Source organism: Cheilinus undulatus, linkage group 4 (assembly GCF_018320785.1).
Source record: "Cheilinus undulatus linkage group 4, ASM1832078v1, whole genome shotgun sequence".
NCBI lineage: Eukaryota > Metazoa > Chordata > Actinopteri > Labriformes > Labridae > Cheilinus > Cheilinus undulatus.
The window spans coordinates 29,125,770-29,147,955 of record NC_054868.1 but is presented as its reverse complement, the minus strand read 5'-3'; the positions used below and the strand labels follow the sequence as shown (position 1 = coordinate 29,147,955).

The following is a 22,186-nucleotide window of genomic DNA, read 5'->3' as shown; positions in this document are numbered from 1 at the left end:
ACTGATACCGCTGTTGGCTGCACAGATGTTTCAGTGAAAACACTGTGTACCTTTCTTTCAAAAATTTGTACATAAGAGAGACTGATAATGTCCTTTCTGCCAACTCACTCAGTTAATCTGTTAGCTAAGCACGGACACTGACACAGCTATCTGTGTTGACCTTCCACTGGAGTACAGCTATGTGCCAACAGGTAGGAGAGAAACAGAAATTGTGCAGAGACTTATTTTACTTATTTATTCATTTATTTTTGTGGGTGACAAAAGGTAAAGGGAAATTGCAGTTTTTTCATTGACAGATTACTTTTAGAAAAAGGTAAAAACAGATTGCTTGGATTGCAAAACTAACTTGTTACATTACGTTAAAACAAAAAACTTAAACTGTGTACTTTAATGGATGATGATAACATGTTACCCTAACACCACTGCAACCTTAATAATGTCTTATACCAATGTATCAAGCTTTCTTATATTTGGGATTGGAACAATGTGTCATGATGCGATTAAAATCAATAAAAATATGAACAATTTCAATAGAATTGTCTACAAAATACTACAAAAAAACAGAAGAGGGAGCAGTTGGCCTCTTCTTCGAGGCAGACAGACATGGCAGAAGCGAGTCAAGATTTTATTTTGTTAACTTCAAAGCCTCAAAATAAAACAGTATTAATTAGATGTACAAAGAAAAATGAAAGTGGATATTTTGCATTTTTATTAATATAGAACTGAAATAAAAGAATCACATTTATTAAATTGCCTCCATTGTCACATCTACAGAGGAGGATTGGGGCTAGAGGTGAAGGAATAAATAATGCTGTGCACTTCATTTCTGAATGACAAAAAAATTGAAATGATAAAAATAAAGTCAAAATTTTCAAAAATAAAAATGAAATACAGTTTCAAGATTAAAGTTAAAATGTCAAGTATAAAGCTGATATGTCGAGAATAAATTCAAAATGCTGAGAATAAAGTCAAATATACCAAGAAAAGAGATGAAATACTGTTTCATGATTAAAGTTGAGATGTCGGTGAAAAAAATAAAAATTTCAAGAATAAATGGAAATAGAAGTTCAAGAATGGAGCCAAAATTTAGAGAGAGGAAATAAAATTTCAAAAATAAAGATGAAATATGGTTAAAGTAGAAATGTCTACAATAAAATTTAAATGTCAAGAATAAAGTCAAAGTAGTGTGAATAAAGCCAAATTATTGAGAATAAAGTTGAAATCTAGAAAATAAGGATGAATTACAGCTTCAAGAATAAAGAATAAATCAGAATGCTAAGAATAAAGTCAGATCCATCGAGAATAGAGATGAAATACACTTACAGATAAAAGTCAAAATGATGATTATAAAGTTGAGATGTCGAGATTAAAGCCAAAATGTTTAGAATAAAGTTGAGAATAAGTTGAAATTTTGATAATCAACTAAAACTATATTAGACTTTAACAAACAGTGGATCTTAGGCAAACACTGTGGTCATGACCTCTCATCATTTTGACTTTATTCTTGTGGTGTGCAGCATTATTTTTTCCTCACCTCTGGCCCTTATCTTCTTCAATACATGTCTCATACAAAATGTGTGCATTATATCATGAGTTGTGTGCATGTTTACATCATAACAGAAACTTTTATTTGTTCAACCATGCTATTTTACCCCTCTTTAATCCTTTGTAGATAGTGTGAGTGTCTCATTTTACTAAGAACTTTGTCTCCACGTGGCCTGGCCAGGGATCAAATGCTACCAATACTTTCCCGCCTGTGTCTGCAGAGCTAATTTTCCTCCTTCAAACAAACATTTGATAAATGACCTCCTCACTCTCATCTTTTAAAATAGGAAAAACTCTCCTCTCCTTCCTCCAGATGATCTCCATGCTCCTCTCCCCATCTCTGAGACAATTACAAACATCCCGTTTCCCATTTATCACCAACAATTAAACAGCATGGACGGAGGCTACTTCATAAGCAGAGAGGAGAGGGCGCCGAGGAGCGGGTGGAGACGAATGCGAGGGGGAATGAAGTAGAGTCAACAGTGGGAAAGAGAGAGGAAGGCTGACAGCACAATTAAGGTTTTTAATTCTCTGCTTGAGTGGGCCGGTCCAGTCTTTATGCTAATTAGGATGCCATGGCCATGTAATAAATCTCTATGATCCAGCCTCATTTCCCCTCTGTCTCTCTGTCTGTCTCTTTCACACACTCTCACACACGTTTACAACCGCACACAAAGTTCATCCATTATTTTCTACGTCTGCATCCTCAGGCTGGAGTGGTAATAGTTTTGATAAAATTGTGCAAATTTTTAATGCTTCCCTGAGATGTGAGAGCCTCAGCGTGTTAGCAAAGGCTGTTTACTGGTTGGCCAAGCATTCGTCGACTTGGCTCAAAGCCTACACCACATGTAGTTTCTCTCCCTGTTAACTCTCTTTATTAGTATTTTTCAGGAATATGGTTTGCATACCCTGCACTGAATAAACACACACTTTAAAGTGTAATGAATACAGAAAATTCTCTTATTCCTTCCTGTTTTTTTTTCTTATTTGCTCATCTCTATTTGACTGGCATGTCTAATGATAACATATGCAGATGGGAAGAAAACAGCACAACAATCCGCAGATAATTGGGAGGCCCTATTTAAAGATGAGGAGAGAGAAAATCAGGGAGATAGATAACTGGACAACAGCAGGCTGGTGGTTAAAGAAGCAGCAAGAGATACATTTTTACCCTCATTTAGGTCACAAAGACTCACACTAATCAGTGTTTTTTCTCTGCTGTTTCCTACAAAATGTCCAAAAGTCAATTTAAAGAAGGAATCTATGTAGAAAACCAGCTGCACTTGTATGTTCATTAAACAAATGAAGGTAAAAGCATGTCCAATCTAACTGCGGTGGATTTTTAATCAAAGAATTTCTTTCCAGAAGACCTCAGCCCTGCTGTGCACCTCCGCGACCAAAGAACCTCAGCCTGCTTTTAGTGTGGCTGCTGTCAGCTTTCTTCTTCTGCTGCAACATTTTCTCTTTAGTGGTTTTGCTGTTGATTTTACGGAACTGCATGAAGACCAGAATTGCCCCAACCCCGATCACCAGCGCCAGGTGAAGCAGATACAGAGCCACCTGGAGACCGATCAGCAACAGGGAGACACAGATGGAGATGACACACCAAGGCCCGGCTAGGAGCAGCAGCAGGGAGTGATGGAGGGAGGAGAGGACGAGAGCAGGGACAGAGAGGACCAGTCTGAGCAGGGTGGAGGTCAGCCAGGAGTACAGAGACAGAGGAGACAGGAGGAGAGACACCGCTGCTTCACTTGAAGATACTTCCTAGAAGACAAAATGAGATTTCAAAACTTAAGGCATCATGCTGACTGACAGGAATTGGTGTCTTTAATAACAGTGGTTTCCATTACTGGCATCCTAGCATTTTAAATGTTATTCCTGTTAGCATGATTATTGTCTTTAGGCTATGGAAGTCTTTTTTTATGGCCATCTTCACAAATGTTGATCTTAAATTCATTTTTTGTTACCTTCATTTTTGTTTCTAGCAACTCCTCAGTTAAATATCTGACTCTAGCTGCTGAGTTCTCCGCTTTTTTCACCATCTGGTCTTTACAGCGGCGGTGTTCTCATTCTGGATAGTGCTATGGAAAGTCTCTTTTCACAGTATGTTTACATGCACTTAGAAAAAAGTCCAGTTATTGTGTTAGACTACCTTTACCTGAACGTTTAAAATGCATGTGAACACTTTCTGCCTCGTTTTCACATGCGCATCAGTCAGCCTAAGGTCCATTCATCCCTTATGAAATCTCTGATATCTGATGTGCCTGCGAAACTCCAGCCTGCTGTAATATTTTCATCCGGAACGTAGCCTTCAGTGATTTCTGCACTCATTGCCTCTCCATACAGGATGTGCTTGGGGAAGTTAGGCTACATAGAACCATAGACGGACATAGCTGCTCTGCGTAATTTAACAAGTTTAAGGTAAAAATGGGACAAACCCCCCCCCCCCAAAAAAATTTAAGCATTTTATTTTTGACCCAGAAAGTCTCTGTGTTTGGCACTATTTTGCAATGCAAACTTAGGCTGCCAGCTACGAGCTCTTCCACCTTGACATATCTTAACAGCTGTGTGGGTCTGCACGCTTTGTCAGAAGAAACATCGAACTAAGGCCAAACAAAGCAGCTATACCTGTCCGTGGCGCTATATAGCCTAGCTTCCACAAGCACATCCTGTATCACAAAGCTATGCTTGCTGAAATCAGCAAAGGCTAACAGCACTTTTTTTTGCCAACTTACCAGAAATAACCAGAACAATACAGAGATATCCCTTTAAGGTGGATTTTGAAGAGACCATATGATGGTTTGCTAGTAAACAAGCAGCTAACTAGCAAACAGGCTATATTTATCAGCTTGCTGTGAAATACTGTCAGATGAATCACTTTGGCATGAAATTTATTAGTAGATATGAAGTGCTGTCAGATGATCTTGTATTGTATAAAACATTTAGGTGACGGCATGGGTTGATCCAAAAGTAGGTTTTAACATTTGAATGGCTAAACAAGTTAGCTTTGCTTAGCTCGTTCAGCTGTCTTTTAAAGAAAATATATTTCAAAATATGCCATGTTTCAGGCAGGCCAACTTTTATACTTATTTCTCTTCATTCACTATGAATTCTGTTTTTGTCCCCAAACTCATTTTCCAAGTTACTGAATGACAATGAAACTGAAAAAATGTCCTTTTCCCATGGCTGCAGATATCAGTCAGATGAACACGCCTAGACGATGCAATTGGAGGCTATACTGCGTGTACACTCAATCAGGCCAAGCTGGTCTGGACATTATGCACATGTTCCACGGTTTCCACGCTGAGCTTTGACCCAAAGGTGGATAAGCATGAATGCTAACCATAGAAGTCACATTTTTGTCTGCCTTTAGATATCAACCTAACCTAGAGAGAAAATGTGCATTTAATTTGTGCCAAAAATAAATCATAGCTTAAGTATGAAATGCATGGAGCTGTAAAACTTGTCCACGTTTACATTGTTCAACACACAAACAGCTGACCACTTACTATCTTATTAGCAACTTTTTGCAAAATTGTTGGCAAAGCTGATCGCAGGAAGGTCCACTGTAACTGGCTTTCGCCATCCAAGGACAAGGACAGTGGTCCAGTTAAATGGCCAAATCAAGCTACTTTAGCTCTTTAGCTTAGCAAGAGGAAAGGAGCCAACTAAGGGCTTAAAACTAATCTGACAAAATAAACAGTGAGACTGAAACACAAGTCAGAGGTCAGAAAAAAAACATGGAGAAATTCACTACAATTAACTAGGTTAATAGGCTACTACAGACCGTGTAAAACGTGGATGTAGTCTCAGTGACATCAACTATTGGTTTCTGAAGTGTTGTTTTTTGTAGCCCGACAATGGCAGCCACCAAACTTGAAATGCTGTCTCAACCTAACTTTCAGTCATCCTAGAAACAGGTAGAGGCAGAGGCAGAGCTAAGGGGGCCTGGTAAAAAGCTACTTGTCTGACTGTCAGTTGGATCAATCTTGCCAAAATTATCTTTGACTTGATACAATCAAAATAGATGAGTTATGACTTGAACTATCTCCTGTCAATTACATCTTTATGCTTCTGTGGGATATAAAATTGCAGGACAGGGAAAGTACAGTGGTGGGTCAAGAAGAGGGGCTGGGGTGGTTTCTCCAGTGGTAGAAATTTGATAAACAAAGGTAAACATTAGGCCTGATGACCTTGACCTTTGACTTAAAACTAACAAGGTCACAAATTCAAAACACAAATAAAACATTTAAAGTGAATTAAATTCTATATATTCTGCTTCTAGCCTATCTTAAGATATTTTTCTTTTTATAAAATACAATGTTTTAATAACCTGACACGCCAGATGGCTTTGTTTCACATATCCATCTGGGAAAGCTTCAATAGGAAACGTTTGAGAAAAGGCAGAGCCTTTGAAGAAAAGTCAGAGTGTGATTGGATGAACAGTTTGTCTATCACATCTCTACGGGCCAATAAGAGCAACAAAACACATGACGTAGCTGCTATCTAGCTGTGCGTGTGCAGCTACTAAGGAATAACACGAAACATGGCAACTACAGACATGTAAGTACACGACTTTTATTGTTTTTGAAAAGAAAACAACTCACTGCTGTTCTTTGTTCTTCTTTTAATGAAGAAATGTTGTCAAGTTCTGATAAAACTGGCGCTTTAGCAGCATCCATGCTAATCTCTTCCTCCATAACTGCACCAGTTCTTGCTGCCGCTTGTTTATGCCATGACTCTGCTGCGCCTGAAAGTACTGCCCCTCGTCGCTGATTGGTCCTGTCACTTTCTTTTCTTTCTTTCTTTCTTTCTTTTTTCTTTTTTTTTTTAAGATTTATTTTTGGCCTTTTTGCCTTTATTTGATAGGACAGTGGATAGAGTCGGAAACAGGGAAGTGAGCGGGGAGAGACATGCAGGAAATAGTGCCACGGGCCGGATTCAAACCCGGGTTGCCTGCGTATATGGCGCACGCCTTAACCACTCAACTACCGGTGCACCAGGTCCTGTCACTTTCTAACTGGGCCCAAACGGTTCAGATGGGAGCTTTGCAAGATGGATTCGCCAGTGAAAAACAAGGAAACAGGCGTATCCATCTGCTTTGCAAGGTTAATGTTTTGATACTTTTGTGTTCTTTTGCATTGATTCTGTACCAGTGTTGTGACAGACCTAGTCAGTTTGTGCGGCGTTGTATGCTTAAATGTTGGGATAGTGGGAGTTCCCAGTCTCTGTCATTATTTTGAGAGTACTGGGCTGAAATGTTTGGGAACCGCTGCTTTGACCTATGAACCCCAAAATCTAATCAGTTCATCCTTGAGTTGTGATGACATTTGTATAAAGTAGAGGACAACTCAGTCTTCTTTTTGAGAAACAACATGCACAAGTCAGTTTCTCTGACCTTTCACCTTCAAAATCTGATGCCACCTTTTCCATATGGACCATATCTACCAATACAAGGTTGTAATCACGTTAATTTCTGCTGTAAAATGGACAAATTAGTTAGGGTAATAAAGAACTTCAGAGGCTTTTGCAGACAGCATCAAGTGGACATTTGAGGAACTGCATTTTTATAGAACTGGTCAATTCTTCAGCTCCAGAGGTTGATGCTTGGTCAGTCCTCATGATTGTAGCTTTCACACATTCACTTACAGATGGTCTGTAAAAGCATGGGCTTTACCATCTTGCTACCAGGACTCTACAAATGATTTGATCTGAAGATTTTTTTAGGGAGGACAAGCCAAAAGTATTTTGCATTGCTCAAGATAAAAAGAAAAAAAAAGGTTCTCCAAATATTATTCTCAGTGTTCAATTCTAACAAGCGTTTGACCTGACAAACAGTACTACAGCACAAATGGACCTCAGCTTAGTTGATATTTTTGTTTCAACCTACCTGACAAGGATTTCTATGCACTTTTACATCAGTATCCTCTGCGTTTTGAAGCCCTGTAATTAGTAATGTACAGAAATGCAGCAATGAAAATAGAGAGATTAATGAGTGACTAGTAGAAAGACATAAGAAAATTTCAAATACAGATTTAATATGACAGCATTATTTTAACAACATAAACTCACATAAGAAAAGAAGGGTCAAAGCAATTGCCAGTAGGAGCCTCATTTTTACCTTAATTGCACAGGCTGAAGAAAAAAGTGTACAGTTAAACAACAGGCTGCTTTTATACAGGACTGAAATTTAGCAAGTGCACTTTTTAGTAATCAAACACAAGCATAGATGCAGATTCTTACTCACCAAACACTGCCTCCAGACCTGATTCACTTTGTTTGTTTACTGCAGCTGCTTCTGATTAAGAAAAAGTTCTTTAGCAGGTTTCACTCTGACCTATATTTTTTTTTTCTTCAAGTCTGAGCTTTAACACTTTAATCCTCCTCAGCACATTGAGCAAGTATGCCCTCCTGCCCCAGTTCTTCTACCAGACTGGACTGAGCTGCACAGATTTTGGAGGTGTCTTTTTTCTCAGCGCCACCTGTTTGAGTGGAGGGTAATTGACAGGAATAATATCATTTATCCTGAAAAAGTTTTTGGATTGAAACAGGATTGGAGGATTTAACCCTGAGTATGTGGCCCTCTGTGTGAGCCCTGCAGTGGGGTGAAAAAATTTATGGAAGCCTGAAGTACCCTCAGTGTAGGATTACTCCTGGCCTTTTACAGTATGTGACACTACAGCAAACCATGGAATTAAATGGGTAGAGGGGTAGACCCTGGTCATACATGTGAAATTTGAAGCAAATCACATGTTTCATATGAGAATTAGGCCAACTTCCTGGGAAACTGGCAAGATATTGAAATACTCACCATCAACAGTGAGGTGTCCTTTAATAAAATGTTGTGTACAAATAATTGGGCCTTTCTATCAAAACCTGAGCTTGTTAGAACCTCAGTAAGAGGAATAAAGAAATGACCCTTCTAAGTCACTTCCTGTTGCCACTTGGGGGGGCGCTACAGCAAAATCCTAAAATTAACCTTTGTGTGTATAGAGGGGCAGGCCTTGATCATTCATGTGAAATTTGAACGAAATCAGATGTTTCATATTAGAATTATGGAAACTTCCTGTGAAAATCGTGAGATATCAAAATGCTCGGCATCACCAGTGAAGAGTTCCTTAATGAAACATATCTGTGTTGTGGATGATTTTGAGGACTTCAGTTGAAAGTCTGAGCTTGATAAGTTCAGCACAGAAAGAGGAATAAAAAAACGGCCCGTTTGCGTCACTTCCTGTTGGCAGTAGAGGGTGCTATGATGAATGGTTTGCATGTGGACATGTTCAGTGTTATACTGCAGTCTTTCCAGAAACTGTGTAAGAGCAGAGAATGATGTTTACAAAAGTTACAACAGGTCAAAGTCATTTTGCACCATCAAAAACCTTATTTTGAAACTGAGATGTGATGAGCATGTTAAAGCCCTCCAATCAGCAATTCTTTGGACAGAATAACAATAATGACTACAATTTCAATAGGATCCTCTGCCCCTAATTAACTTGTTATGACAGGGAAACCAAAATCAGCCCTGTTATCTCAAGATAAAGAAATACATGAGACAAAGTCTCAGGTAAACAACAGGAAATTTCTTGTTATCAAAGGGAAAATGGAGTAAATATTACAGAAATGTATGGATGCGCGTCCGCCTAGGGCAGGGGTGTCAAACTCAATCACAGCAGGGGCCGGATTCTGCATTCAGGTCTAACCTGAGGGCCTAACAGGGTCACCTTTTTAACCATAAACAGTCAACCTCATTTCACCAGTAATAGAATATATAAAAAAAACATAGCACTGATTGTAAATGATTTTGACATTTAAAAAGTTAAATAGATAAGTTTTAGGGCTCACAATCTGAGAAAAGTAAATTTATTAGTTTAAAAAGGTAAAAACATGAAATTGAAAAATAAAGTTTTTTTAAAGGCAAATATATTTTGAAAAAGTCAAAACCATGAGTCCAAACGGTCAAAATATGAAATAAAATTCGTAATCATGAAATTAATAGTCAAAATATGATTAAAAAATTGTGAGTCTAAAAGGTCAAACAACTGGATTATGAACTCAAAGTTTGGACTTGAAAATATGAGATAAAAAACAAAATAATTATTTAAAAAGGTCAAAATATCACTTAAAAATTGTGATTGTGAAAAACTGTGAAACAAAACACTGATCAGAAAGGGAAAAACAACTAAACAAAAATAAAAACTCCTGGCCCAAATCATGGCTCTTGTATATTTTCAAGAAATGCCAGCTTGCTTTGCTCCAGCTGTTTTCCACACACAAAACAAGTCTGATCCTCCAGCCCCTTCCCAGCAGGAGTCGTTACCACCTCTGGGATAATATAGACTGAGGTGGGTGTTTTTTTCCCCCTCAACCTTCACCTCTGTCTTAAACTATCACACCCACCACCCTCCCTCTCTCAGCCTCATTAAGGTTAAACCCCCCTTATGATCACCTCAACCCATCGTTACCCTTCTCCTCCCTGCTGAGATGCCAAGGAGAACCTGCTGATAATAAACGCCAGCCGACTTAAGTGCTGTTTGACTAAGCGGGATATCTTCATTTTTGAGAGGGGATGTATGAGGCAGTGATCATCATTATAGTCATTCAGTCAGTCATAGCAATCACACTCCTACAGCTGATTCTGCCATAACAATGATCATACACCACTCTAAGTGTCAAAGAGTAATTATTATTCTTCATTTTAGCAGTAAAAGTGCTTCAGATAATCCACATCTGTGTGGTTCACAGACTGGAGTATTAATTTCCTGAAATAAATAGGTCATAGAATTGCAAATTTGAAAACAGAAAATTCCCTGATAATTCCATAATGTAGCTGAACATTCTTTAAGCACTTATTTTACTGGCAGTAAATAAACATTTGCTGTCATGAAGCTAAACTGTCACCATCAAACTGTGCACCAAAGAAGAGTGAAGACAGGAAGAGGAACAGAAGGATGATGACAGAGTGTAAAACACACCACTGCTCCATCAAACAGCTGAATGAAGAGAAAAAAACAGAACATCTGATGCCAAAAACATAAATAAATGCCCCTCAATCATCTGTCTTCATAAATCCAAGCTTATTCACTTTACAAGAAACCTTTTATTGTTCTTCTTTATATGTCAATAGAAATCTTTCAGACACCGTTTGACAGCTTAAGACAAGATGAGCACAGATAAGAAATTAAAAACACTTCATACAAGACAAGCACATTAAAGTGTCATGATAGCAGAACTGTAAACACATGTACATCAGAAAACAATGACAGTAAATTAGTAATGCTTTGCTTGTTTCTGTTATTCAATCAAGTTTAGCACCTAAGGGGAAGAATAACAACATCCACACATAAATATGATAATACATAGCCAGAAGGTATGCTGTAAATAGCGTTGTTACATTTCATACATAAACACGTGCTTCTCCAGAGGATTGACCAGGATCAAACTCAGCGGAGCAAGGAGGGAAGTAAAACAACAATATGCTACATAAAACAAGATATTCTGTACAGGATCCTGACTTTTAATGCTTGTAGATTTAGTTTAACATGTTCATTGGGGATTGAGGCTGGCCTGAGGACAGCTTTAAATATTTACTCTGGATAATTAAGGAGTGATCATTAACACAAGAAGACCATCTCCGCTAATAAACCGAAAGACGAATTTATCCAAACTTGATCTGCAAGGATGTCAGGAAAAATAAACATACTCCCATCTTCTATGTGCTCTGTCTTTAGACGGTTTATTGAATATACTGTGTTTATGAAACCAATTTGCACAATCACTGCGACCTGAAACACAATATCTCCAGGAAAGTACTTTATTCAGATGCTGGATGTGGAGAGGATGTCCTCTACCAGGTGTTTGTAAACCCAGGCGTCTCCCTTCAGCCTCTGACGGCGAACCCCGACGACCTCTGGCCTCTGCAGCAGACACACCTCCAGCTCAAACTCCATGGTCACCTTGCCAAAGTCGCCATATGTCCTACACTTAAGGGTATAACTGAAAGAGGGGAAAGAAGAAAAAGCATGAACATCAGAACTAGATCAAAACACTTAAGTGTGCCCATCAGAAAAGATCAGGTGTATTTGTACCCTTTTTGTGTGAAGTCAATGTTTTTCTCAGGCAGGATGGAGAGGATCTGTTTGAGGACCTCATCTGGGTTGGTCTGACTGGTCAGAGTAACGTTGTACTGCACCTGGAGGAAAAGACAGAACATTTAGGATATGTGAACAGTAGATGTGTGGCACAGAACAGATGACATTAAGTGTACGACTCAATACCTTGATCTTGCGGGGGCCGTCACGCAGGCCTCGTTTCTTGCTGGGAGTGAGCATGGTGATCATCTTGTCCAGACCTCTCTCCAATGAACCAAACACTTTACCTCCTCTCTTCTTCTTCCCGCTGTCCCCTGTAACAGCCATGTCCAACGAGCGAGACCTAGAGAGCACATAGGGGCTCATGTTTGGTCTCTTGGGATGTTCAAATTCACAGGCTTACATTTCACAGTAAGGAAAGGAAAATTACTAGGATCCTTTTGTAAAAATATCCTGTTAACTTTAACTTGGTTTCAGTCACCTTTAATCTTGGGTCTTGTAAGACAATTTTAAATGCTAAATTAGCAGTTTTTGGCCAATCTGTCCCCTGCAATATACTGACTTTAGGCCTAAGAGCTTCCATACCTCCTGCAGCACACTCACCTCCTCTCAGGACTGAAGGCCATGATTTCAATGTCTATGCTCTCCTTGTTCTCTGCTGCTTTCTTCTTACTTTGCTCTTTGGATGCACTGCCTCCACCTACAACACACAGGACAGAAACACACAATGGAAAATCACTTCTACTAGGGACGCACTATATGCATCCCTAGTAGAAGATATGTTTCTGCACCTTGATTGGAGTCCACCTGTGGTAAATTAAATTGATTTAACATGATTTGGAAAGGCACTTCTATAGAGAAGGCCTCACAGCAGAAAATTCATATCAGAGCAAAAACCAAGCCATAAGGTCAAAGGAACTGCCTTTAAAGCTCAGAGACAGAATTGCTGCAAGGCACACATCTGGGGAAGGCTGCAAAAACTTTCTTCTGCACTGAGCGTTTCCCAGGAGCACAGTGACCCCCATAATTCTCAAATGGAACAAGTTTAGCACAACCAGGACTCTTCTAAGAGCCACTCTGCAAAACTGAGCAATCAGGGGAGAAGGGCCTTAGTAAGAGACGTTACCAACAACCTGATGGTCACTCTGACTGAGCTCCAGAGATCCTGTGAGGAAATGGGACAAAGTTCCAGAAGGACAACCATCACTGCATCCCTCCACCAATCTGGGCTAATAGCAGAATGGCTAGACAGAAGACTCTCCTCAGTACAAAACAAATGAAAGCCCCCTCGATGTTTGCAAAAAACCTCTAGCCACAAACCCAGATTTAGTGGAGGGCTGCAGTGATGGTTGTCCTTCTGGAACTTTGTTCCATCTCCACACAGGATCTCTGGAGCTCAGGTTCTTGGTCGGCTCTCTTACCCAGGCCCTTCTCCCCTGATTGCTCAGTACAGCTGAGCGACCAGCACTTGTAAGAGCCCTGTTTGTGCCAAACCTCTTCCATTTGAGAAATATGGAGGCCACTATACTCTTGGGAAATTTCAGCAAAACCGATTTTTTGTAGCCTTTTGTAGCCCCCAGCTGTGTGCCTTGCAGCAATCCTGTCTCTGAGCTCTGAATTCAGTTCCATTGACCTCATGGTTTGGTTTTTACTCTGATATGAATTTTCATATGTGAGGCCTTCTATAGAGAGGTCATCTAACCAAAAATAAAGAGAAATGATCATTGCTGAGATGTTGACAAACAAAGGGTCTGTATACTTTTGTCAATTTGATATTTAACTTGTTTTTATTTTTTTTGCACTAATTTCCTGCCATCTCCCAGGCAGTCCTGTCAAATTCCATAAATTCCATAAACATTACCCCAAAAAAGAGAGAGTGATATGATAATTAGGTTAATTAGCACAAAATTTTTGTTTCTGCTATTCTGGTTGTTTTTACGCTTATTTTCAGCTTTTCCAACATTATTAAACTGGACAGATGTAGAAACAACAGTGGGGAGAAGGGGATAACATGTACCAAACAGCATCAGGATTGGGAGTTAAACCTTTGACCAGTGTGATGAGGACTACAGCCTCTGAATATGGGTACCTGCTCTACCAGTTGAGCTAATCTGGTGCCCAGTAGTTGCCGTCCTGAAATGTTTCATAGAAAAATCAACTATAAAAGCACACACCTGTGTACTAATAACTGGCAAAAACCTGCCTACTTATACAGAGAGTGTCAAGAAGATTGGCAGAATTTGATGAAAAAGACATCAACATTACATTGTATTTATATTTGATGAAATTAAAAAAAAGCTTTCGGCTCTAATACCTAATACCCTACTGTCACCTGGTATCACTTATTTTGAAAAAGACAAACAAGAAAAGATTGTTGACTTTGTAGTATAAACTGAGATGATTTTAGAATCTCAATGTCTCTTTTAAGCAAATCAACTTCAAAAATAGGCAGTAGATTCTTTTGCTCTGGTGCATAGAACTGACCTGATTTGACATTCATGTTGTGAACACAAAGCTTTGGTATACACAAAGACAAGAAGCCTAACACACACACACACACACACACACAAAGACAGAGCTAGGCTTTAGTGGCGAGAGAACACATGTCACTACAGCCCACGTGGGACAGTAAGCAGAGGAAAGAGACAGCTACACCTGTCACAGCACACGCCTGGGGACGGACACACACAGACCACGTTGTGTATGTGTGTTGGTGTTTTTGTGTCAGAGGAAGCATGTCTACACTGTAGCTTGGAGAACAGGAGAGTGTCCGGTGAGTTAAACGCCAACTAGGTCAGCCTCTGCACTTAGCCGGTTTGAGTTTAAAGAGGAGACCAATAAGGCCGGACATCTTTGTCACTTTGACAAATCATTAGGAGGTTAATGATCCTCCATTTATATTAGCCTCCTTTATTTGTAGATAAGTGAACAAAATTAGCTTCCTGATCATAGCCTCACCTTTGAGTTGACAGTGATTAGAATGTATGTGTGAGAGAGTGTGTCCATTTTTCAGTTTTCGCTATGACAGCTAAATCACAGAAATATGAGTGGCTTTGGAATAAAAAAAAAACAGGACCAATAAATGAGTTTATTACCAGAAGACAATTTACTTGCAAATGTGGGGCATGTGGATGTGGCACTTGTGATTATGAGAGCTGCATGAGACAGATAAATGAAAGAGAGCGACGTGGAGAGGGGCAGTTGGCTAATGCAAATAATCTAATAGAGATTGTACTTCAAGCCCTTCTTTGGAAGGAAAAACAATTACAGTGTACAAATAAACAGCCTGATTAACTGAAACCCTGCAGTCAGTGCTTCATTTTCCCGTGAAAGAGCTTTCTCTTACCTTTAGGTGTGACTGAATTGGTTTTAGTGCCATTCCCATTGGTATTTTGATTGGGTGTGGTCAACACATTCTTGTTGGGCCGTGGATTCTTCTTATTGGACACTGGAGTTCGAGGAGGAGGCAACACAAACATGTCAGCATCTTTCTCCTGCACAGCAATGTTCTCCTTGTTCTCACTGTTTTTCTCCTGGCCTCTGCACCTCCTCTCATTGCGCTGCTGCGTTGTTGGTCGCCCCCTCTCAGGAGTAGGGCTATAACCATATCTTCTCTCTGCTGATGGGGAGGTGTGCCTCTTTATAAATACAAAAGAAGAGAAATCAAAGTACATTTATGTGATCTAAAAGAGTCGTTGCTTTTCTCCATGATGGCTAAAAATCCTAGTGAGAAGTATTTAATCTAAAAGTCAATAACCAAAACTTTAACATACTGTGTCTTCAGGGTTTGCAGCTCCATCTGGCTGACCTCTAACAGCATGTGGTGTGTATTGCTTGACTGAAACCCATGGGCAATCATCAATGTATTCTGAGCAAAAGTCCAGAGAACCAACTATCACTGCATCTTCATCCTCGCTGAAGTGAAGGGCCTCTCTGGACTGAGAGCAAGAGACAAAACAAAAGAATAAGCCAATCCATATACTGTGCTGTTAAGATGATCAAAAGCCCAGAGCATTTTGGGAGTTGTGGTCCTGACCTGCAGTCCCTGGTGCAGTGGAGAGCAGGAGTCTTCACAGACTGTTGGCTCAGGGCGCAGACGGACAGGTTTGCCCTTCTGCTTCTTTGACAGCAGCAGCAGGTAGGTGGCTGTGGTCTGATCATACTGCCACTGTGAGGGATAAGATTTAAAACAGCATTATGTTTGCACAGGACACAACAAAATAGTTCACCATTTGTACAATCTACAGCACAACAAAATAAATGATCAATAGGAGAATAACCAAGGTTCACACCTCCTTGACCAGTGCTGTGGTGCTCTGCCTCGATCGCTTCATGTTGACAGCCATCTCTGTGATACAGTCCTCATCTATGTGGCCAAGCTACAAAAAAGAGCCAGTGAGTTCACACCAAACCCAAGACAGATTCTCCTTTTGAAATGTGATAACCTCTACAACAATCCCACCACAAAAATCACATCAAGGACGATAAACTGTTTCAAGGAAAATACATCTGTGGTGACTAATTACATTCTCGCCAAAACATCTATCAAAAGAATCCCTGCTGAAGTAGAGCAACATCCATAAACATCTGACAGCTATAAAAGTATCTGTGAAAATACAAATCCTTTATTTATATTCATAAACAGCACTTAAGTATGAATGAGTACCGGCTGCCTGCTGTGCCACTCCACCGGGCTGTTGTAATCTTTTGTCACCCAGGGATGATCCAGCAGCTGACGAACAGTGACACGCCGCTTGGGGTCCACCTACAGGACAAACACAGAAACTACAACTATATGCAAGAGATAACGCATCTAGACATCTAAAAGACTGTATTCACCTTTAAATTATGAACTTAATTTTTTTCTCTGGTTCATCTACAATGGCATGTTACAGTGATAATGAGGCATAGATTTAACATCTACTGCAAGAAATGGGAATCAGTTGTGGATTCACAAGGACTGAGGGGTTCAGTGTAGATCAAAGAAAATAATGTTTTATTTCATACCTGCATCATCTGGTTGAGAAGGAGGACACTTCCTGGAGAGAGCCAGCGAGGGTTATCATATTTACCTCTCTGGAAACAAAAAGACACACAAAAAAATTTTTTTTTGGATTACTGAAACACTTCAGTTATTCAAAGAAAAAGGGTCATCATAAAAAAATGGTCCACATGTTTAATGGCAAATCAAGAATATTAATGTATAAGGACTGTCAAATGAATATGACTTAAAAAATCACAATTTATCTGAAAATTTCTGTAGTCCATTGCAATTAATCTCACTTTTAAAGTTGCTTATTTGACTTCCTGTTTGGGTAAAGAACTTAGGAGTAGACCGATTATCAGCCTGTTAGATTGTTGATGCTGATATTTGGTATTGAGCCAGTATTCTGCATTTTACTTTACTGATAATCAATTAATTGGTTAATTCAAAGATGTGCTACTTTATATCAATTACAAGGTGTGCCCTTCCCCCTGGTTTTGTTTTCACTCACAACAGTCTTTTCTCAGTCCTGCCCACATCACTATCTGACTGGCTTGATGTCACACAACTATCAGCCAATCAACACTGTGGCCTGGGTGGCACTGACACATGGGGTCTGTTCGAAAAGTCCAAAGATTTACCTCCAAAGTCTTTTCCTATTCACTTTCCCTTAGCCCTGGTGAAACATGTCACAGGTTCAAGAAAAGGTGGGAGTAAGAGGATAGGAAAAGAGAACTGTGGTGATTAGAGAATCCGACCACATTTTCCCTAGACGGATGTTACAGACATCATTTGTGTAAAAACTACAATTTAACATTGATGGACTACAAAATTCACATCTACCACTCGCTGTGCTCTCTGTGTTATTTGCAGACAATGAAACGTGAAAACCTGATAAATATGAGCTGATTAAGATTTTTATATCCTTAGTCTCTACAGGACAAGGAACTGTGACTGTGAATATCTGGAAGAGCAGAAGCGTTTCTCTTAATCTGAACTCTCTGGCTAGTTAGTATGACTAGATAAATGATATTCAAGTCCTTTTATTTCTCAATGAAACTAAATCGTTTTGTTTTATTCCCTATCTATACATTTTTCTTTAATTCTCTCGTCTCTTAATTTTATAAGTCTACTCTGGTTATGTCTTTCTTTCAGCTCTTCATGTGAAAAGCTCTATAAACCGCATCTTGCATAATTATCATGATAAATATAATAATCACATTATTGCAACATGCCACCTTTATCGCTTCAATTAGTTGTGATTTGTAAACTTTTATCACAATTACTTTAATATTTCAAAATAGCGAAACAAATGCAGTTCGAAATACTGACAGATCGGTTTACTGTTTAGATAAAAAATGGAAATGAAATCATTTGTCTGCAATTTTCCTCCATTTATCACATGAATTATAAGTTTGGAAATAATTTTTACTGTTTAAATCAGTAGGCTACAAGTAAAGTACAGTCAAACAACACATTTTGATGAGCGGTCTACAGGTGCACCACATTAAATGATGTTTACGCAAAGAATTGTGGGTCATCTTTGGTAAAGGATGGTCCAGTGTTTCCAAGGCTAAGGGAGATAATAGAGGAAGTAATGAAGCACCTTTTCTTTTCAGTTAGAGAATTAAAACAGCCTTTATCATGGCCAACATTAAAATACTTCTGGGTCATTTCACTCAGTTAGCAACCTTCCTAAGCAAAAAGGACTATTCGAACGGACCCAGGGAGTGTGCGGCATCACTTCCTGTTCCCTGCTGTGTTGCTCTGTGCTGTGCCTCATGTTGACAGAGCTTGTGTTATATTGGTTTATTTTCCTGTCATTTTTAACATGCAATTTTATTGTTGCCACAAGTTATCTTGTTTCTAATAACAACTGCATTTGGATTCCAGACATCAGATATTAATCACACATGCTACTAACAATCTTTAACAGGCGCCACTGTGGCTGCACAGAGATGCTGCAGTGGCTTAACCAAAGGGAAAAAAAGCATGCAATTAAAAACAATGCAATAATGATGGACCTTAATGAATTTCAATCAATGCACTAATGATGACAGAGGACATAAAACTTCATACTTGTATTCACATAATAATTAATATGTAACAAATAATAAATGTATTTTATCATAAAGTTTGATGTCTGATGTAAAAAAACAGAGTTTCAGAAATATCAGGGCCGTTGGGATAAGTCCAGCTCTTACTGTAATCTTCCTGTACAGAACCATGCAGTTGTCGTCATCAAAGGGCAGGTATCCACAGAGCAGAGCGAACAGCAGCACTCCCATACTCCACACATCAGCCTGGAGGTTCACACATCATCACACAGCAGCGTTTCAGCTTCAAGTGATACAAGGTAGGATTTCACAGCTCAGCTGCACTGAGTCATGCATCAGCAGATGTGATCAAGACACCATGAAAAAGCAGAATCGTGGAACCGGCAGGTAATAACAACTTTAGGTGACGAAACAAATGTAAGTTTTAGGGATTTAAATGATGACAGATCTTGAAATTGCAACCCTGATTGCTCTAAAAGTTTAGTTAACATGAGACTCTCACCTCTGAACCAATATATGCCTTTCCCTGGATGAGTTCAGGCGCAGCATACGCTGGGCTCCCACAACACGTCATCAGTTCATACCCCAAACCTCCCTGGGAGAAAGATTAGCACAGTAGAGCACATGATTTATATTTGTTTACAGCCATACAAACATCTTCATAAGGCATTAACATCCACACACCATTCTCTGTTAAACCCATATTTGGCCTCATTTAACATTGCTTAAATGAACATCAACAAAACAGTAATACTTCATCAGAAATGAAATAATACAAAAAAATGAGGAGACGTACCTTGGGTTTGGCACATAATCCAAAGTCAATCAGTTTTAAGTTGTGGTCTTCATCAATCAACAAGTTTTCCTAAGAGACACAAGCATCGCAGCAGATATTAGAATAAACAATCAGTCCAGAGACAGACAAGTGAACATATTTTGCTGTAGTTTCTCTCAGTTACATGTTATCAGTGGCTGTTTTTACCGGTTTGAGGTCTCTATGTGCGTATCCCTGGCTGTGGACGTAGGCCATGGCAGACACAATCTGTCTGAAAAAAACTCTCGTCTCCTCCTCAGATAGACGCTCCTTTGCTATGATGTAGTCAAACAACTCCCCGCCTGTACAGTACTAAGAAAGAAAATGAGGACAGACAGAAGAGAAAGATGCCAAATTAATGAAGGATTTATATTTAAACTTACACATGTGGTTCCTGTGTAAGTGCACTCACCTCCAGGACCATGAAGATCTGGCTGGGGGTTTCTATGACGTGGTAGAGACGACAGATGTGCTGATGACTCAGGTTCTTCATGGCCTCAATCTCCAGCTTCACACGAGGCAGGTCATCCTGGGGTGATGAACAGGTTAGTATTGTTACGTTTTCTTTAAAAGGTGTAATCTTTTTTTCTGTGTACATTAAAAAAGATTTAATCTAGAGAAGTACAACTAAGTAGAGCACGGTAACATAAAATTAATAATAAGAGAAAAAGATCAAAATAAAGAAAATCAGAATTTCCAGTCTGAGGATATGCACTTCTTTTTCATAGTCTGGTTCTTCTTCAACAATATCCAACTACTAACTGAGGAGATGTGTTACATGGGACAACAGTTACACGCAATTAATGTCGCCATTTTTTTTATCCTTGTTTGTCTTCGTAGAATGATAATAAATATTTTAGAACTAAGTCTGTAATTTTAACCAGTAAGATTTTGTGAATGACATAATGGCATATGCTGAGTACATCAATTAACATTAATGAATAAATCTCAGATTATTTAAAAATTGTTAGTTACCTAAGAAACTGTTTAATGCCTTCTCTTTATTACCATATCAATTTTATTTGCACAGAAGCACTTACAAAGTTTACTCAAGCGCTAGACTTGTTTATCTCTTTATCTCTGGAGAACAACACTGGTATGATAAGATAAGATAAACAAACTTTATAGTCCCCAAGGGGAAGTTTGCTTGGGTAGTAGTGCACTGTACACAGCTCAAATATACACCAACATATAAAGGAGAAGAAGCAACTGTGCAAACAACAAGGCCTAAAAAATATAAATATGCTATCTAAAAAAATGAAATCAAGTGCATAATAGCATAAAAATACCCACAGAATTACTCAATAACTATAAGATCTTCTGCATTCCCCTCAGTGATCCCATAATAACTTATTTGTCCCCCAACCCAAGGATCTTTTACAAATTAAGATTTTTCATTGGAGAAAACATTTCTATCCCAAGAAATGGAGATTAATAAATTGAGATCTTAATAATCACCCAAAATTAACTGTAAATCATGTGAAACCAGGTAAAAAAGAATAAATGCATGTCCTCACAAGGATTAGGTATTTCAGGGTTTTTAAATTGCCCAGGATAAGCAGTGTAGGAAGGATGGAGTTTTTCTTTTAAAGTCTGTTGTACTTTTATTGTTTTAGAAATTAAGCTTTTGACAAAAAAGGGTAATCTGAGTGTAATTTTGGGCATTTATACGTTTGCCATGTGTTAAACTTTTTTAAAAGACTGTAACTGATGTCATATGGTCAGGATTTTTAAATTTAGAATAAAGAAAACTTCATATTGCATTCCTTCACAGAGACAAATAGCCAAAGGCTCTTTGTGACTCACCCCTAGATCCTTCTTGTTCATGATTTTAATAGCAACCTTCTCTCCTGTCAGTATGTGTCGGCCCAGCTTCACTTTAGCAAAGCCTCCTGGAAAAAAAAGACGCAAAAGTTTCAGAGCACATATCAGAGAGGACATAACTAGAATGGAGCTGTGTTACCGTGACACACGTTAAAGATGTCATTACCGGAGCCGATCGTCTCATAAACTTCATAGTATCTGTAGAGCTCGTCGAATCCGCGGTGCTCCGTCCTTTCCACAGGCATCCTCCCTGTTTCAGCTACACACTTACAAAGCTTTCTGCAGACAGAGTGAATGGGTTAAACTAAACTGTAACATAAAAGTTACTAGAGCCATCCGATAAAAGAGAGCACACGGTCGTTTTCATCTCCATGCAACTACCACACTTTTCTGGTGAGCTAACGGGCAGTTAACCCTAAAACACAGCTCGACACACGGCCAATACAATCCTTAATAACAACAAAGGCAAACAAAAAAAATCATTCCTACAAGATAACTGAAAATGCTTGTTCAAACTGAACATTTTACCTGGATTTCGATGAAAACAGGAGAAGAAGCAGTTAAACTCAGTTATCACCATACAGAATGAAAAGCCCTCCGGCAGGGCTGTTTTGTTACCAAAGTTTGAATTTCGCACGTTGACGTTGACTCCACTTCCTGCTTCCGGTTCCTGCTTCACACGCCCTCCTGTGGCGACATATCATATTGCGATCACTTATGAAAAATTTGGAGAGGCGTGAACTCTTTTTAATGAGTATTTGGATTTCTTGAGTGAATTTTGGTGAGTTTCATGTCGTTGTGGTTTAGTTTATCTACAGTTAAGTCAAGTGGACATGTCAAATCAATGATATTAAACTTCCAATACCCGAGGGCA

At 39.0% G+C, this 22,186-nt stretch overlaps 1 protein-coding gene across 1 annotated transcript; it reads right to left on the bottom strand.

Annotated features, from left to right (window-relative positions):
* Positions 1 to 10,624: 10,624 nt before the first annotated feature.
* melk (maternal embryonic leucine zipper kinase) lies at positions 10,625 to 21,979 on the bottom strand. The gene is made up of 18 exons (XM_041784304.1): positions 21,841 to 21,979; positions 21,479 to 21,591; positions 21,295 to 21,380; positions 19,901 to 20,017; positions 19,657 to 19,800; positions 19,471 to 19,539; positions 19,177 to 19,269; positions 18,822 to 18,920; positions 16,641 to 16,709; positions 16,300 to 16,398; positions 15,926 to 16,012; positions 15,670 to 15,801; positions 15,407 to 15,571; positions 14,980 to 15,271; positions 12,237 to 12,333; positions 11,820 to 11,976; positions 11,631 to 11,734; positions 10,625 to 11,538 (listed from the first exon to the last, which is right to left on the bottom strand). Exons 2-18 carry the CDS (start codon positions 21,555 to 21,557, stop codon positions 11,361 to 11,363), a joined length of 2,067 nt encoding a protein of 688 aa, XP_041640238.1. The 5' UTR covers positions 21,558 to 21,591; positions 21,841 to 21,979; the 3' UTR covers positions 10,625 to 11,360.
* Positions 21,980 to 22,186: the final 207 nt, after the last annotated feature.